The 19,707-nt window shown below is 36.8% G+C and overlaps 1 protein-coding gene across 2 annotated transcripts in view; it reads left to right on the top strand.

Annotated features, from left to right (window-relative positions):
• Positions 1 to 19,707, top strand: part of LOC306850000 (echinoderm microtubule-associated protein-like 5) — a gene marked incomplete at its 5' end in the record, with an annotated part of 83,084 nt that overhangs the window by 1,755 nt on the left and 61,622 nt on the right. For both annotated transcript variants that reach the window (XM_079385406.1, XM_079385405.1), the window contains one exon: positions 18,890 to 19,049. In XM_079385406.1, coding sequence (XP_079241532.1) covers positions 18,890 to 19,049 — 160 coding nt within the window. The remainder of the gene's footprint in view (positions 1 to 18,889; positions 19,050 to 19,707) is intronic.

Genomic DNA, 19,707 nt, shown 5'->3' with positions numbered 1-19,707 from the left:
TTCGGTTTCAACTGTTTACGTTCACTTAATACACAACCTATAATACACACAGAGTGCAACCCATTATCTCACTGCAAGACTTGTTTAGCTTTAATTCATTAGCTAATATAATATTATCCAATAGCCTCAACAGTTAATTGTCATGAAAATACATTTGACAGTCATCCAAGGTTTATCTGTGTTAACCTTAACAGTAATTTAGTTATTTAGAGATGCATGTGAAGGTGCTTTTCGCTGACGGTGAAGGCATTATAATTCAGTCACATGATCATCAAGGTTATGGCATCCTAGGTGTATACGTGTGTGTCTGTGTTTGTGGGGGTGTCTGTCTGTATGTGTTGTACGTGTGTGGTGTTTTAGTGAGAGCTGGAGGGGGTGGTGTTCTGCCTCGCCGCCGGTCATCTGTCTCAATTCAATTATTAATTAGGTGACAGAGAATCTGACCTTGGTTACCTTGCATTTGTGTGACTGTTTGAATGCTGTGCATGTGTTTATATTTATATATGCATGTAGCATAATTCTTAAAGATTATGAGCACATTACAGTGTTCTCAGACGTATAAAATTGGCTCAAATACCACATTTGTGACCAGTTACATACATTTACTACCCCCCAGTATGTCCCCGGTGTGCATTTGTGTGTCAAATGTCTCATAGGGACCCATCCATCTCTGGTTACTTCAGTATCAGAATGTGACCCAATGCTTGACTTTCTGGGAAGGCCATTATATGCTATTCATGCATATCAGATGTGTCCATATAACAGCAGTGCCCTATTATTAAGTTATCAGCACAGGTATCTAAATACATAGAAGTCATAAGTGATTCATATGCATACAGCACCAAATAATTATTCATACATTCAATACAAGACTGATGGACAAACAGAGATGAAGAGAAAGATGCTGTATAAAGGAGATGGTTTAACATTATATCATTATTGTTGTCAACTAACTCTGTAATTTCTATAATGCCATCACTTACTCTGTTGTAGTGAGGAAAATTAGTAAGGTGGAAAAGTGAATTAATATGGCAATCCATATTTGATTGGAACACACATTTCATAAAAATTAAATTGGTGTCAAAAAAGGAAATATTGAAATATTTTTATATGAAATATAATTTAATTGCTGTGTTAATTATATTGTGAAATATTTAATTAATAAAGATTTTAATAAAACAAACAAACATTGATACGTCAAGAGGATATTCTGAATTATAGCGATTACTATATTGTAATGATACTGAGAATCATCCTGTTTTATTCAGACACAATAAGTCTGATATAAGATATTAAAAACACCTCAGTTCACTCACTTTGTTTATGCCAGGTCAAATACAGATGTTTCTTGGCTGATCTGAGTTGTTGTTGACATGGGATTGGTAGTTGATGGTGGAGCTGGTTTGTATCCTCTGTTATTTGCCCTTGAGTAGAAAGCTCAGTGGGAGGTGGAGGATGGAGCCCAGAGCTGAGCTACAGATGCTGAACAGCAGCTTGTGTGTGTCTGTGTGTGTGTGAGAGACCCTCTCATACCTATAACAGACGTGATGCTGTTTATATCGCACTGTGAGTTGGTCTGCATCAACTCCATTAAGCAAGCTGTGTGATCATGTTGTGCTATGCCTAGAACTGCTGATATATGTCCCCGTTCTTTGTAAACGTTACATGACAACACTCCCTCAGGTAAGTGCCAACATAAGGCATAAAATATTGAACTTTGGGCTACAAGCATACCTCCAAATTTAAACATTTAAAGGAACAGTTTAAAAATGATTTACACTTGTGAGACTCTTGGATTGATGTAGTAAATATGCTGAATGTCCTTGCTATAAGGCTGAGTGGTATGACAAATATTTTGATGACGATATTAAGTGTGTATTGATAGAGAGTTTGCTACATTGTGCATTGTGTCATGGTGTGTGCACACTAAAAGTGTAGCGAATATGCACATCACGTTATCGCTCTAGATTCGTGGGATGTTTTTCGTGTCACTCACGTGAATAAAATCATCGTGTAATGCTCTCCTCTATTTTGTGATACAACTGGATGCATCAGATTGGACGTGTCAAGCTCTTCGCTGATTGGTTTGCATGGCGTGTCATGGAAATTTTCCACTTGAGTTGAAATTTTTCAACTTGCGTGGAAGATGCTATTGAGGTGTATAGTGCACGTTCACTGCAATCTGCTCTAATGAACAATTCAATTGAGCTTTTGGTGTACACTCACCATTAAGTACATATATCCTTGTAGTACAGGTCTGCTTAAAGTTGACACATTATTTTGCTAAAGAAACGTGCATAAATGAGAAAATAAAGCATGCTTAGTAATAAAACCTTACAGTACATCATATTTACCATTTTTCAACAGGTGAAATCATTCATTTCAATTGGAATCCATGTGATCATAAACTCTGTGTGAAGGTGAAAGATTTCCCTTTGCAGATTTAGTTCCCTTTTGCACTTAAATGGTCAAATACAGGAAAAGTCTCATGTAAGCATAGGTTATGTTGGTTAAGTGAACATAGAAATCAAGTAGGGGTCAAAATAATCGATTCATGCGGTCTTAAAGTGACAGCAGCATAATATATCTTGACATTTTGGTCATGTCACCCACCCCTACCTTGCATCTCTTTAAAAATGTAAAAAGGTGTCATTAAAGTCTTTTAATGCAGCACATAAAGCATGTTAACCAATTTAAAGAGACTGTTATCGGCCCTTTTTGTCCAATCCCCATTCACTTTCGTTGCATGGAAAAGAGCATCCAGGACATTCTGTAAACTATCTCCTTTCGTGTTCCTCAAAAGCTGAGTTTGAAATGACATTACTGTGAGTCAGTTGTTATGGAATTTAAATTGTGTTCTATTCCTCTAACACAGTGGCTTAAAGGAACACTCCACTTTTTTGAAATAGGCTCATTTTCCTAGAGTTAAACAGCTGAGTCTTACCGTTTCCGAATCCATTCAGCCGATCTCCCGGTCTGGCGGTAGCACTTTTAGCGTAGCTTAGCATAGATCATTGAATCTGATTAAACTGTTCTCGCTCAAAAATGACCAAAGAGTTTCAATATTATTCCTGTTTAAAACTTGATATTACGCAGCGCCTGAAAGTAGTCCCTAGCTAGGTAACTAATTATGATATAGCTGGGGACTACTTTCAGGTGCTGCGTAATATTGCGCCTGCTGCACCCATGGTATGGCAGCAAAGCTCCTTGATTATTACGCCAGAATGAGAGTATAGTTCCTAGCCATATCGGCCTAGAACATCGCAACTTTTAATTTTCCGTCGGTCTTAGTACACGATGTAACGCTCCTGAGGCTGTATGCCCTCAGACGTCTGTTTGTTTACTACAGGTGTTCAAAAAATTGATAGGGGGCGAATGGAGACTGGACGTGTCAGGCATTGAATGACTGCAAGTGACTGAAAAAGTGGAAAAATGTCTGGCGACCTGCTGCGTTGTATCCTGTGTTTCATGTGACCGGAGACAAGTGAATGTCTTTTAAGTGGATTTCTCTTTTGCAAATATTTATGTGCATGTCCCTTTAACAGGTTTAACAGGAATATTATGTTTTTGGTATGATATTTAGGAGGCTGAGTACCGTGAAAGAGGTTCTTTCTTTATTAAGATGAGGATTAGGTGACTTCAGCAACATTTGCGTGATGTTTGGTGCGATGCCAGCGTTCACGTATGAGTGTGTGTGACTGACTGACATGATTGCTCATGATGGGGGGAAGGGTGGACATTGTGTCTCGTTTAAACCACGTGATCTAATCAGATGGAAGCTCTCTCTGTCTCTCTTTTATGACCCAGTCCATCTGTAAGCCATGTGCACTCACATGCACTCATTTCTAATGTAATCCTTAATCTGCGCTGCCTTCTGATGCTCTTACTCTAATAGTATCAATGAGTCTGACTGTTTGAATGTTTGTATTGGTATGCAGCGCTGTGTGTTTGTGGTCTGGGTTGTCAGTTTTAGCACAGATCATGTGCGCACAATGCACGAATGCCAGTCAAGGGTTTGGGTTAGATTGTGATCCCTGTTTGTGTGTGTGTGTGTGTGTGCTAAAACTGAAGCTTCAGTTGCTATCGAGATTAAATGCAGGGGTTTTATATCTTCTATATAAGCCCCTCTAGGCACACTCGGCTCGTTAGCTTTTTGTCAAAGGCCTTGGCAGCTCTCCACCTAACGTGATTGAACTATTGCTTTGTGGGCTTAGAGAGTAAAACCTCCTCTAGAGACAGAAATCACTGCCCACTGAAATACTGTCAGACAGTGGTGAGCCTCATATAATCAGTGAAATATTGGTACTTCTGTCATGTTTTAACACCGGGATGAATCCTTGTTTAGTGAAAGCAATTCCATGGGTTTTTGAGTTGGAGATTTTATTGTTTATTTTGCATGAAAATGATCAATTATGGACCAATTCTCACTATTACACGCATATTACTAGCGTATTGGCTGTTTATTAGTACTTATAATTATGCCTTATTCTATAGGATCATATTTTAGATCTCTTAATCCTACCCCATACCTAAACTTAACAACTACCTTATTAACTATTAGTAAGCAGCAAATCTGGAGTTTATTGAAGCAAAAGTCATAAAAGTAGTCCTTAAAATAAAAGTGTGATGAAATTTGATTACTGACACAGGGATTGTAAAATTATTTTTCAATCTTTAAGATTTCAGTAAGGATGCATTAAATGGATCAAAAGTGATGGCAAAGACCTTTTTAAATATTACACAAGATATTAAGAAGCACAACTTTTTTTAACAATGATCATAAGAAATGTCTCTTGCATATTTCCTTTATTAAATCCCAAATCAGCATAATAGAATGATTTCTGAAGAATCATTTGACACCGAAGACTGGAGTAATGATGCTGAAAATTCAGCTTTACATCACAAGAATAAATTACATTTTAAAATCTATTAAAATAAAAAACTGTAATTTTAAAAAGTAATAAATATTCCACTTTTTACTGTATTTTTGATCAAATAAATGCAGCCTCGGTGGCCAGAAGAGTTTTCTTTCAAAAACATTAAAAAGTCTTACTGACCCCATACTTTTGGATAATAGTGTGTATGTATATCAAGCAAAGCCTAAAACAAATGCTTATTATATAGCCAGATTATGTTTTTTTTTTTTTTATGGAGATAAAATACAAATTCACGCGCTTTGTGTATGTGTCAGGATGAGCCCACACCTACATCATGCTTGGGCATAATAAGCATGCTGCATATATGTTGACAAGATGCAGTCATGCGTGTCTGAGCCCATTACAGTGATACTAATGCTGAGAGACAGGTGTCCTGTTCCTACTGGTTTCACAGTGATCAGCGAGGCTTCCCACTTCCCTGCAATGGACCGCCCCTCTGGCAGGGAATCCCCACCCTGTCTATAGCAGTTCCAATTAACTCTACAATCACCCTCTCATTCATTATCTCAAAGCGGCTTATCTAACAGCCTGACATACAAACACACTCCAGCACATGGCAGTGCAAACGTCCTCTCTTTGCAGAGTGCTCTTGGACTGTGAGAGGTCTGTCAGAGTGGATATAAGCGTCTTGAGACCGGGAGAGGTGTCTCTTCCTGTGCCTGTTAGCCCATGATCCATTGCAGGAGGTTTTCTATGATCTAACCATACCATTTCTGTATCTTTATCAGCTGCCTATGCCCTTTTGTGTACAATATAGATTGTATTCTAGAGAAGTTCTTTAAAAGTGCAATATAATTAGCTGTTTATTAAAGGTGCACACTGTCATTTATGGTTAAAGGGATAGTTCACCCAAAAATGAAAATTACCCCATGATTTACTCCCCGTCAAGCCATCCTAGATGTATATGACTTTCTTCTTTCAGATGAATACAATCAGAGTTATATTGATAACATCCTGGCTCTTTCAAGCTTTATAATGGCAGTGAATGGTGGTTGGGATTTTGAAGCCCAAAAAAGTGCATCCATCATAAAAAGTGCTCCACACGGTTCCAGGGGGTTAATAAAAGTCTTCTAAAGCGTATCGATGCGTTTTTGTAAGAAAAATATATAAATGTTTTAAAAACAACTTTATAAACCGTAATCTAGTTTCCGCTAACTTCTGCTAATCTTTTTTGCAGTCAGATATGATTTAATTAATAACATGAGTTATTAATGTTATTATTAACATGCCTAATAACAGGGGTTACAAATATAAAGCAGATAATATTCATCTCATCATGTGATCTCAACAGGACAGCCCCTATTAAGCACCTCCCTCCATGTAAAGTAAAACAGCTTTTATAAGGCTACTGATAAGCCTGATGTCATTATCTCATGTGAGTGTAACTCATTTTAAACATTATTTATTAATGAGGAAAAAATGCAAAGTGGAGCTTTAAGAAGCTAAGATTAACTGGTCCTGACACACAGTACTTGTTACAAAAAGCCTGAAGTAAAGTTTCATTAATAAATAATATTTTCAATATATTACTTTTCATTTGACATGTGGGGAGAGAAGTCAGAGCAAAAACATTGGGGTTTTTAAAGAAGTCTCTTATACTCACCGAGGCTGAAAAAAAGATTTATTTTAAAGTGTTAAATATAGTATAGCATAAATATGACCCTGGACCCATAAAACCAGTCATAAGTGTCAATTTTTCAAAATTGAGATTTATACATCATCTGAAAGCTGAATAAATAAGCTCTACATTGATATGTGGTTTGTTAGGAGGACAATATTTGGCCGAGATACAACTATTTGAAAATCTGGAATCTGAGGGTGCAAAAAAATCAACATATTGAGAAAATCGCCTTTAAAGTTGTCAAAATAAATTTCTTAGCAATGCATATTACTAATAAAAAAAAAAAAAAAGTTTTGATATATTTACGGCAGGAAATTTACAAAATATCTTGATGGAACATGATCTTTACTTAATGTCCTAATGATTTTTGGCATAAAAAAAAAATCTATCATTTTGACCCATACAGTGTATTTTTGGCTATTGCTACAAATATACCCCAGCGACTTAAGACTGGTTTTGTGCTCCAGGGTCACAAATATTATATTGTTTCTTATAAAATGGAAAATACAGACTTCTAACTGAATAAAATTAATTTGAAGCTCTTGGGCAGCATGCAACTTCAAAGATATTAGAAAGATATTAATATTCCATAATATGCGCTAAATTCACATAATACAGAAACTTAAGTGCAGCTACTAACCATGTTCAAAACAAATACTATGGAAAGATTTTTCTGCAAATGTATTTTTGCTGTTCATTTTAAAGAAAATCTCTGGAATTTGTATGATCAATAATTGTCTCACTGACGTGAATATTTATAGAAACATCATGCTATTTTTAAAGCCTGCTTTACATGAAAAATGAGTCCAGTTCACAAGAGCCTCTTTTGAAATTACAGAGCGTGACTACAAAAACTTCCTCTGCCATCTTCAGACTACCTTCAAGTGGAACTGAGCATTTGTAAAAGCCAGGGGGGGTTAAACAGCAGGAAAACGCTGGGAAACATGCCCAGAAATTCAACAAATGAAGCCCTTCACAGGTGGTTCAGTCTGTATACATGTGGTCTGTCTCCATTGGATTACATTTCTAATGTCTGATCCTATTGTAGCCCATTTTTATCTCTTAATTTTTATAGCAGGGCAAAATTCGGTTGCATTAGGAAACACTGAGAGATTAAAGTACAGGCTTCATCAGTCCAGTCATATGACACAACCAAGGTGACAACATTTTTCATATTTAAAACGTATTTCATAGTAGCTAACAGTTATTTCGCTTCATCCAACAGCATTTGCATTTGTGGCACCTGCACACCTGGACATTTGGTGTTTTTGCAGACAGGTGTTGAGCACGAGGTGTTACTGGTTGTCAGGATTTAGCTTGCTCTATAGAAGCCAAGGCAAGCAAGATAAATACTGACTTTTGGAAATGTGCTAATCCTTTCCTTCCTGGTAATCCACAACAAGGGCAAGCAAGGTGACTGCTGCAGTAGCTGCTCTGACCTGATTTGGACACCATCCAGAATGTGTGTGTGCAGGTGGCACGGATATGACATAATGAACCCACATGTGACGTGCCATTCTGCTGCCCAGTCTTCTTTTACTTTATATGCAACTAATTTCTCATTAATATTTTGAAAACAACTTTTAATTTTATGTTTTCAGTGTTGATTTTAATTTAACTGTAATTTTTAGTCGTTTATTATGTGCTTTTGTCATAATTATTTTTCTTTTGACACATAAGAGGTCATTGTGCTATAAAAACATTGTGTAAGTTTCAGAACTCAAAACTTTCTTATTAGTCTAAAAACAGTTTATATTGAAGCCAATCTGCCAAAACGACAGGTTGTGGAATGTTCTACTCTATGAGGTAATATTGTGTATAAGCACCGCCTCCGCAGAAAAAGATCAACGCCTGCTTCTACAGCGCTGCCTGTTTAGCCCCGCCCACAGATTCGCGCATGTAGTGTTTACAAGAGACGAACGCAGGTCTACGCAGAAACCAAGCGATTAACTTTATTTGATTAACTTCATTTTTAATGAAGTTCCAGACCACGTCAGTAAGAACTTGATCCTTTGTTCACTTCATTTCATCACAAATTGATTTACAAACAAGGCACAATTTGATGCAGGATTTTCAGAAAGATTGAAATTAAAAGAGGATGCTGTGCTGACTATATTGGATCCGATGTCGCACCACACAAGTGTGAGTAACTGTTTTTATTACATGGTCACTATGGCTTTGTCTGTTATTACAGATGGTTTGATATGTATTGAATTATTTATGTGTTTTTAACCAAACCACAGCAACGTCCATCTATGAAGCTGTCAAACATACACAACTATTAGCCAATCATAGCAGTGGGCGTTTACTTCCGAGTCTGAAGGGGTCAAATCAGGGCCGAAATTGTCTATTACTTTTTTGTTTTTTGATGTAAAAATCTTGATAACATTATAAGTGGACCTCAGAGGACCGTACAAAATAAAAAAAACAATGCCAAAATAATGCCCCCTTTAATAAACAAAAAGGTTTTTAGTAGCTTTAGTTTTAGTTAACAATAATAACTCAGACCTGCAGTCAAGATCAAATATAAATTGAGCTGATTTGAAGACAAAAACAGAAAATACTAAAAATACAACTGATAGAAAATTGGCACAACAGGGTGAAGTTATTTGACACAAACATAAATGACTCTGAGGGATGGAAGTTCAATATGTCTGTTTTGTCAATGTTTTGCCAACTGAATAATCGACATCCACAACAGTGGATGAACTCATTTTTATAGCCCACTGTCTTGTTTTCATTCGTGCCAAATTAAACACTGCTTCTACTTTGACTGAAGTCTATAAAATGTCTTTTATTTGAGTATTTGGCCTAATAAAAATATCTTAGGCTTTCTCTTGACTGTTGACCTTTTCTAGTTGGTTGATTGACTGGATCTCCAAGCTGAACTGAGATGTTTTGTCTTTTCACAGACTTTATGAATTGATTTTAATGAGTGCAGTTTCTTTTCTATGTTGACGGATTTCATATTGAACCAGGGAGTTTGGACCGAACATTTTTTGAACAGCCAGTAGCCATTTGTTTATGTGGCAAAACCAAATTTGATTGTGCCATGAATAAAAGCAATGAAGACACTTGACTCTTAAATTTCATATTTCATGAATACATTTCAGCTACTTTGCAGCCAGTTGATTGGGGAAGAATAAAGTTAGACACACTCTTGAAACCATGATTTGTTGCTTGCCAGGTCATTGCAGACATCTGTAATACCTGGAGAGAGCTAATCAGGAGTTTCTTGGCTGGCGCATAAGCTGTGGCTTCTTGATGACATTATTTGAAAGAATCTGCTCTTCTGAGTTATTCAAATAAAGAGTTATTCATTTGTGAAATTTTTTTTTTTTTTTTTGACAGTTAACAGTCAAATATCTTGAAGTGTTGTTGAACGTGAAATGTAATATGAAATTATTAATTGTAGTAAATAGAAAATTTTGTGCTGATTTTTTTTGTCAGAATTGGACTTTATAGCTTGCAATTAAGATTTTATAACTTGCAAGTTATAATGCCATAATTGCCAGATATGAACTTGTAATTGTGAGAAAAAGGCCAGAATTGTGAATTTATATCTCACAACTGTGACGTTAGAACTCGTAATTATGAGTTTATATATTTTTTTAATGACTAGCCCTAATCTATTGATTCTTTATCTGTGGCGCTTCAAAGCCATTTGTTGGTTGAATAGCAGTGCAGGAAGCGCTGGTTTGTTAGATCTGCTGCTTCATTAACAACTCCGGTCTATTAAACAGACCTTGGATGTGAACTGATCTCTGTCAGGTGGCCCTGCGGACTCAAGCTGTCCAACTTTACATTTCACTTCCCACTCCTCCTCTTGTTACCATGACAAGCTTCTGTTTCTCACCCTGAAGCTTTCTGCCGTTAGTTAGCGTGTCTCTGCTGCAGCTAAACGCTTCCGCCCACCTGCCCACTCGAGCAGTCATCCAAGCAGTCTTCCTTTAGCGAGAGACTGCGTCCAGCAGCGCTGCAGTCCTGCACGGTTGGCCTGTCCACCCACTAAGGGTCTGCATTGGACCCATTAGCTAATAGGCTGGGGTAGCGCAGGCTGTACATCACAGGAACGGTGCAGTGACAGCATTCCACTTACTAAACGAGCTCATTAGCTAATAGTAAGGTAATGCTGGAGAAAGAGGAAAGAGGGAGAGCTAGATCCTTAGAGAGACACAAGAAAAGGGATTTTGATGGTTTGTTGGATGTAGCTAATAAATTGAAGCGGTTATCTGAGGGCATTTTTATATATAGGGCCTACTGCGACTTATATCTTGATCACTGAGAGGCAGATTTAATATTTAGTCACATAAAGAACGATTTACATGTCATATCACATATTTGAACTAAACATGTGATCATATTTATCATTTACCATAAAATTTCACAGGCAGTTTTGACAGAGTCATTCCAATCTGCATGATGAGGTATTTCGTGTGAGGGAAAAAAAAAACCTTCCCAACAGACAACTGATCTTTTTTTGCCCTGCAATATTTCACTGAAATATTGGTTTGCTTTAGTTTATGTTAATTATGCATAATTTACTCTTAAGTACATGTGCAACAAGGACACTGTAAAATAAAGTGTTAGCCTTACATAAAATAGAAATAAAAATAAGAATAAAAAAATCATATTGGCAAAGCAACCTTTTTCAGTGTCATTTAGTTTAATATGATGTACTAAAAAACTGAAATACAATAAAATGAATAAAAAGAAAATGAAAAAAAAAAACTAAAAGTCTAAATATTTTAAAAACCATAATATCTCGCTGACACTAAAATGACTTTTAATCATGTGGGCAGGAATTTGACCTCGTTTAATATCATGTTTTGCTCAAACGATTAACTAAAATGCGACTTTTAAGCAAATTGACAGCTTGTTATTTTTAAATTTACAAAAAGCCGAAGCTCCAGATTTTCATGAAACATTCAGATGTTTGAGCACAAATTGGCAGGTCTGATGAAATACTACAGAGAGTAAGTTCCTCTGAGCCCACGTAGCGTGTGGGTTTGTGGCATCTGATCATATCAAATCAAAGCAGAAAATCACAGCATTTATATGCAGAGAGATCTCTAACAAGCTAGTCACTGAGGAACACGCGCTCATATTAGTACAATTTGTATCTGGAAAGCATCTAGAGAGCAAGTACTTCTTGTTGAGTAATGATTAAATTCACATGACTTTGATGTAAGACTTTACTGATACCATTTGAAGCACTATATTCAAGTTTAACACTATTACTACCCCCCCCCCCCCACACACACATATTAAACAATATTTGTGGTACCAAGCTTTGTAAGGCATCAATTGCAAGTTACCACTTTTTACAGTACATTAACAATCAATAATTTATTAACCCTGTTAAATGGAATATCAAAATGATTCCATTTCGTATGTTTACTTATAATGTTGTGATGCACAACATTCACTGTATTTGCACAACCACCCTAGCATAATGACATCACACAGAGAAGCAGCACTCGCATTTCCATCAAACAATGTAAAAATCAAATTCACGTTTTAATCTGTTCCCTGACAGACACTTGGAGCGAGTGTCAAACTGTGTTTTTGGAAGTGTGTGTTTTGAGGACAGCACAGAGTTTTGACCCATCTGTCCCGTGGGTAGAATTGAATGAGAAATTTGGAGTTAATCCCTCCATCTTCCTGCTAATGAGACAGGCTGGGGGCAAACACATGAAGGCTAAACAGACCCTCGCTGTAATCCACGGCCTTGAGCTGACCTGGTCTGTGTTTAGAAACAGATTCAAGACTGACGACACCAATCTGACTCACAAAGGGGAGGAGAATGAGTATGAATTTTGTTTGTATGCTGGAACGCGCATATGACAGTTAGCGGAAGTTGTAAATATGGATCATTTTCTAACAAAAAATAGCCTTTATTAACCCCCCAGAGGCTTGTGGAGTACTTTTTTGGACTTCGAATCTTAAACCTCATTCACTGCCATTATAAAGCTTGGAAGAGCCAGGGGAAAGTCATATATAGGATGGCTTGAGGGCGAGTAAATCATGGGTCATTTTCATTTTTGGGTGAACTATCCCTTTAAATGCTGGTTTGATGTTTATTACAAACACAATGTAAGATTAAAACAAAAGTATTTCAAGGACTAAATGCTTGGCAATGCTGCATCTCTTAATAAAATATATTTTGAAAAACATGTTTAGAATAATTTGAGTCTGTTGTGAAATGTGAAGAACAAATGGAAACTTTATCTTTCAGTCGCTCAGTCACGTCATTTCACATCAACAGCCATGCGTTTCTAATGCTGGGGTATTTAGGAAGGAGTTTTTGGCGGTGCAGTTTATTTACATCTACTGACAGAACAACGTCTGAGTTTGACGGCCTTACTCAACATCTTTATCCAGCAGCAGTATTGCTCTTGTGATTGATGGACAGACGTTGTCCAGATCTCCTCTTTATATTTCCTCTAAACTGTCTTTTATTATACTGAGTACACATATGAAGTTTGAAATCTCCCCCAAATTTCTCACAAAGAGGAATTTGGACCACTTCGCAACGCCAAGACGTGACAAGTTTGCGTCGTTACCAAATTTGCATAATTCCTTCAGTGAATTAGACAATTTATGGGAATACATTACCCTATTAGCAGACACAATCTTACTGAATTCCTCTTCCAGATTGAGGCAGAGAGCATTCATCTCACTGTCTGAGAGAAATCTCAAGGATTTTTAAGCCCCTCTGAATGTGTGGGGTTCTTCTGGTCAGTTATAGATACAAATTGCATCAATTATTTATATCTTTGACATATTAAATCATTTTTCAGTCATATTGAGATAAAGGTTGTGCTGTGATGGAGAGTTGTGCTGGAGCTTCAGAGCCTTTGCTCTATTTTCAGTTATGTGAGATTATGTAATCCACAGAGAGAGGAATAAGGACGGGCGACTGACTCGAGGGTTCGTTCACTGCAGGGATGTGCAGGAAGCCACACGACACCACTGATTTGTATAAACATAAAATAATATAGTGCTAAAATGTGCTTTTGATACTGATTATCAGTAATATCATGGCTATTATTAGATTTTTAGTAAGTTTAGTAAGTAAATTGCCTTCATTTAGAAATGTTTAATCTGTCATTTTATAACTGCATTTTGTTTATTTGATATTAGCTTGATTGGCTGATAAATTGATGGTCTGTAAATAAGAAATAGTGTTATATTAGGTAGAGAGAAATTGCAGTCTTTGTGTTACTGTTAACTAAAAGTATATATTTTAATGGAAATAAAGCTCAACAACGGCTCCTCTGTTACTTGATCTTTTTATTTTGGTGCGTCAATCTGTTAAATGACTTTGTATAAGAAATTATGATCCGCACTCACAATTGCAATTTTCTATCTCACAATTCTAACTTTTTACATTAACTCGTAATTGCGTGTTATAAAGTCAGAATTAAATGAACACATTTCCTTTTAACTACTTGACAATTGTCACAACACAAAACATCATATTCACAAGTACATCACACTACACATCCGTGACTAAGGCAAGAATTATCTAGGATTATTCATTTATCACTGTTATATAAACCTACAGTTTAAATAAACAATCAACTATGTATTCATTCATGCCATTTGGCGTCAGTTATTTAAGTTTATGAATCCAAAATGCTTGGATGACGTTGACATAATTGGTGATTTTGAAAAGTGGGTGATGAGAATAGGTTTTTATATTAATCATATGACAGCGGTGATATTTTTATTTGTCTTTTCAAAGTTTGCCCTGAAACCTTCTCAAGCACTTGTACCTGTGGTTGAGAAGTGCTGGTGAAGAAATAGTGAACAGGTATAAGAGAAAAAAGAATCTGCGAGCAAGAGAGGCAGATTAAGAAAGGCAGACAAGGCAGACACACACAGCGATGTTCATGAGCGGTACAGCTCCCTCAGGGCTTTAATGTAGTCACTCCTCCTCACTGCCAAGCAGAATCACCCTGGCAGGCTTAAAAAGCTTCATCTGAAGGCTCAGACTGTGGGAGCTGGAAACTCTTGCTGAATATAAACACACACACACACACACACACACACCATCAAGAGCAGGAGAGACAGGCACCAGAACTCCCTCAAGAACAGGGAGACAATTTGACAGATAGTCAATGTTAAATTGTTGGTGAAATTGTGTCTCTTGGACAATTCAAAGGCCTAGATGAGATGGCTTCAAACAGCGCAAAATAAATCTTTTTCAGTGAGCTCCAAATAGAAGTTCCTTTCATAGAGTTTATAAAAAACAGCCTTATTTCAACATTTCATCCACCTTAACTCACCCTCTGCTCTTTAAAGTTTCAAACAGTGTTAAAGAGAAGCTAAAAGTAGCAATAGTAGCGTGACTGTAACTCATGATGTATTCATAGAGGTGTAGCTTTTCCAGTAATGAGCTATGATTTCCTACAAGGTGTAGAGTTGCATGACAAAACGCTGTTGCTACATTTATGACATATTGTATTGCACATGCAGCCAAGTAACCTGATCCTATTAGACAAAAAATGTGCTGATAAACAGCATTCTGCCATCTCTAGCTAAATCAAATTAATTCTGACCACTTCATTTAACAAAGGCTGCTGCTTTCTAGTTATTTTCCTGTAATTAGCATTCAAGAGTCTACAATATATAATTGTAGACAAAGTGATGGGATAAACTCGTGAAATATGAATTTTAATGAATGTTTACTACTGTATGTCTGACTACACAAATATTAAGAAATGCATATGTAGCTAACTATTTACACACTATGACTATCAAAAATATCAATACAATTGCTATATTTTTGATAGCTATAGATATTAAGTTATAAGTAATTAATTAAATATTATAATCATTTAAAATATTTATTTAAAATTCCAAAACATTTTTTTTAATTGATAATATCCCAGATATTGTTGACAAAAGAGAGTTTTTCTTTTCATTGAATTGACTTCGGCATCCTCTCTAATATTGTTGGAAAATCTGGTTCTTTTTACTAAATTGCTTTGGATGCTTTTGATTTGGATCAATTAATAATAATAATAATAATAAAAACAGGAAATTGAGGGCATTTTCTATTTATTAATTTGACTTAGTTTAAATTAGCTGTTCAAGTGTCATGCTGTGATAGTAATATATAAAAAAAATGACCAGACCTATTAAATTGCTTCAATATAATGTATTTTTGCTTGTAGCATCGTCTGCAGTGACCATCCCCTGCCTTGTGAATGCTATTGCAGAATGCATATTACTGAAACGTTTATGCAAACTTGCAGTTCATGGAAACATCTGCTGAACCAAACCAAACCAAAACTGACAGGGAACAAGCACTTTTGTTATGCTGCAATTATATTCTCTTCCAACAGTCAAATGGTTTAAGGAGTCAGTGTACAGTTATACACACACACACACAAAAAGGTGATGCAGGGTAGTGGAATGAAAAGTCTATTTATGCATTTTTTTTTTTACTTATTTTAAGCTGTATGTTTTTAAAGTGCTGTGTCATTTGCGATTCGTTGAGCTGCTGTTTTGAACTGAAAGTGGTGATACATGTGAGTTGTTCTAGCTTCGCTTTAGCACTGTGCTTTTTATTCAGTGTGCGACCGCCTTTTGATAAATATGGAAAATAGTGTGTGTGCGCGTGAAAGTGTAGTAAAGCTGGACAGATGTTACGCAACATTTGGACGCCTCTGGGATCTCCTAGGGCTTGTGAAGGCAAGCCTGAATGAATTTGGTGGACTAGTGTGATGCTGAGAGTGAAAACTGCTCCATGAACCGCGATGACCTGATTTTTCCACCTCGCGTCTGTGCCATTTCTGCACCGGGGTATTATCATGGATAATGCTACATGCTGTGGGATAAAAATATAAGCTTATTTCAAAATATAGAAATGACAGAAGGAATACATATATACATCTAAAACTTACAGAACATGCTGTGTTGACAGACTTTATCTGAACGACGATTTCATGAGACTTAGGGTGCAGAAGATTATCTCTTCACGAGTCTCTGATAACTAAAAGCCCTTCTCTCACTTTCACTGCTGGCTGTGGGAAATGATAATTACTATAGGTGTCCACAATTGTTCACCCTCTCTTAAAAGCTTTTTTAAAATCAGTTATCTGTATAAATCAAGGTTGGATTTCGGACAAGACAATCATCAAATATTCAGTGATGTATTTCTGGAAAGTGTAATGGCAGAAAGGCCAAATTTTGGCCAGTGCATTGCAAGTGTGCTTTCCCATTGTAAATACTTAACGTGTTCTTGAATTTCTTTAGAGTAACAAAACTAAGTACTCAAGGAGTAACAGCAAATGCCTATGCCATAATACCAAATGTATTCTTATGAAAGGGATAGTTCACCCAAAAATGAAAATTCTGTCATGAATTACTCACTCTTGTGTCGTTCAAACCTGTAAGAACTTTTATCATCAGAACACATAACAAGGTATTTTCGATGATATCTGAGAGCTTTCTGACCCTCTATAGACAGCAACGCAACTGACAAGTTCAAGGTCCAGAAAGGTAGTAAGGACATTGTTAAAATAGTCCATGTGACATCATTGGTTCAGCCTTAATTTTATTAATCTATGAGAATACTTTTTGTGCACAAAGTTAAAGGGGTCCTATGATGTTGCTAAAAAGAACGTTATTTTCTGTATTTGTTGTAATGCAATGTTTTTACGCGGTTCGAGGTTTAAAAAAACACATTATTTTCCACATACTATACATTATTGTTGCTCCTCCATGCTCGATTTTTACAAAGCTCATCATTCTGAGAAGCGAGGTGTGCTCTGATTGGCCAGCTGTCCAGTGCGTTGTGATTGGCCGAATACCTCAAGCGTGTGACGGAAATGTTATACCCCTACCCATGTTGTGATGCTGTGTCCTGGCGCAACGAGACTAAAACAATAAAACCCACTATAAACGATGCATTGTTGCATTCAGTGAGGACATAATTACTGATTATAATGACTCATTTGGTCTTTTTACGCGTTGCACCGTGCCGCGCCCCGCTGCGCCGCCTAAACATAAAACTATGTCTGCATTTGTGATCGTAGAAACACCAAACAACTACTACTCTACACAGCTCAAAACTCACGTTTGAATAGTCAGTAGCAAATTCTTTAAATATCGAAACATACTTGAAGCCTGTGAGTCAGAAGCACCAGACTGTCCTTGCCATGTTGGAATTGCCCCACTTTATAGTGTTCACTGCAATACATAATGTTCACATTGTAGGCTACACTCTCCCAGGTTCAGGAAATAGTCCTCCGTAAAATGCGCTGCACACACACTAATATTTGGGTTGAACTGTTCTGGAGAAGTGTTGTAAATATAACTTAACCACTGATTTCTAGTTGTGTACTCATTTGGAAGCCCAAACAAAGTACTTTCGCTTTCACAACGAAACGCACAGCGTCTCCACAACATGACGGCGGCAACAACAATACTACAGCGAGAATAAAAGTTACGCCGCCTTTCATTGCGTACACGTTTGGGCGGTGTTATGCAAATCGTCCCCTACCGTGACGTGGACACGTGGGGGCGTGTTTGAATGAGCCGTTTTAGGAAGGCATGGCAGAGTCTTAACTTTTATAAAGAATATCTCTTTGGGTTTGAGACTTTAATCTTTGCAACTTTACAGATCTTATATATGCACACACAGCTTCTATCAGTCCAAAGACAAAGGAAAACATGAAATCGCATCATATGACCCCTTAAACAAAAATATCAACTTTATTCAACAATTTCTTCTCTTCCATGTCAGTTGACTATAAACTGTAAAAACTGACTGTAAAACAAGTTTATGCTAATGTCTGCAGTGGTAATGGTGAGAATGCACCTCGTACTTTGGAATGACATGAGTGTACACATTGTGCTTATTTTATTTTTTATTAATGTTTTTACCAATTTCTTTAATGTGCAACAAAAGAAAAGAAAATTCTGTCATTTACTCACCCTCATGTCTTTGGAACACAAAGGAAGATATTTTTTAAATATTTTTTAAACAAAAATAAATTTTTGTCCCTGCATTGACAGTCTATGCAGCTACCGCTTTAAAACTTCGAAAAGTTCATAAAGAGATCATACAACTAATCCACATGAATTGAGCTTAATCATTTTATACAATTTATATGTTGAACACTTGGCCACTTCATGCATTTTCTTTGATCGGATAGCTATCCAATCTTGAAATGAACAGGTGTAAATGCTATCTGAAACACATTTGCATTGGATTGCAATCAAATCACGCAAACCACTTCACAAGGTGGCCAAATATTTTGATGATTAATTTGCCTCTTAATATTTTAACTTCATTGTAATTCTCTTTCCACAGTTTAGCCCTGCATCCAGAGCGAGTGCTGGTGGCCACGGGACAGGTTGGAAAGGAGCCGTATATTTGTGTATGGGACTCGTATACTGTGCAGACAGTGTCCATATTGAAGGACATGCACACACACGGTATCGCCTGTCTCGCCTTCGACCTTGATGGACAGGTGAGTGTTCTGAGCAATAACATACTGCAATAAGAAAGATTTCTCTTTATACCAAGAAGCTGACATTCTTAAGAACTTAACAAGTTTCATCTCTCAGTATGAGGTGCTGTAAGCTGCTGTGAAGTTTATTATTAGTTGTTAAAGTCACATCTGCGAACACACCAATGGTGTGACTTACACAGTGTGACAGTACGTGTCAGATTGTATAACTGTGTGTCTGCCGGAGCTGCTGGTTGTCACCTAGACAGAAACAACACATAAAATCCTCAGTGATAACATCAGTTGATGAACTCAAGAACATAAAGCAGCATTAAGGGTTTGACAATGGCTAGAAGATAATTGCTTTAGAAACTTCCATCATATACTGATATGCTCTTGCTGCACTTTCTGGATGACTACACTTCAGCATTGTTCAGGAAAACTGTGGAACTTTAATATTCATAGCTTTTTGAAAACCTTTTGATGGTGCACTTAGTAAGAACTGTCCTATGTAGACCAAGTTAAGCAGTGTTTTGTAGCTCATGATACTACAGTTAGTTTCAGTCATTGAACCTGATTGGTCAATCAGCATTCCTAGAGTGCTGATACATCAGTCACACAGCTCTGAGACTTTCACTGTTATATCTGTATTTGCACATTTGAGGAATTGAATCTTTCA

The sequence above is a fragment of the Barbus barbus genome (genome assembly GCF_936440315.1).
Source record: "Barbus barbus genome assembly, chromosome: 30".
NCBI classification, from domain to species: Eukaryota; Metazoa; Chordata; class Actinopteri; order Cypriniformes; family Cyprinidae; genus Barbus; species Barbus barbus.
The sequence above is the reverse complement of the archived record's forward strand: the minus strand, read 5'-3'. Positions and strand labels throughout refer to the sequence as shown.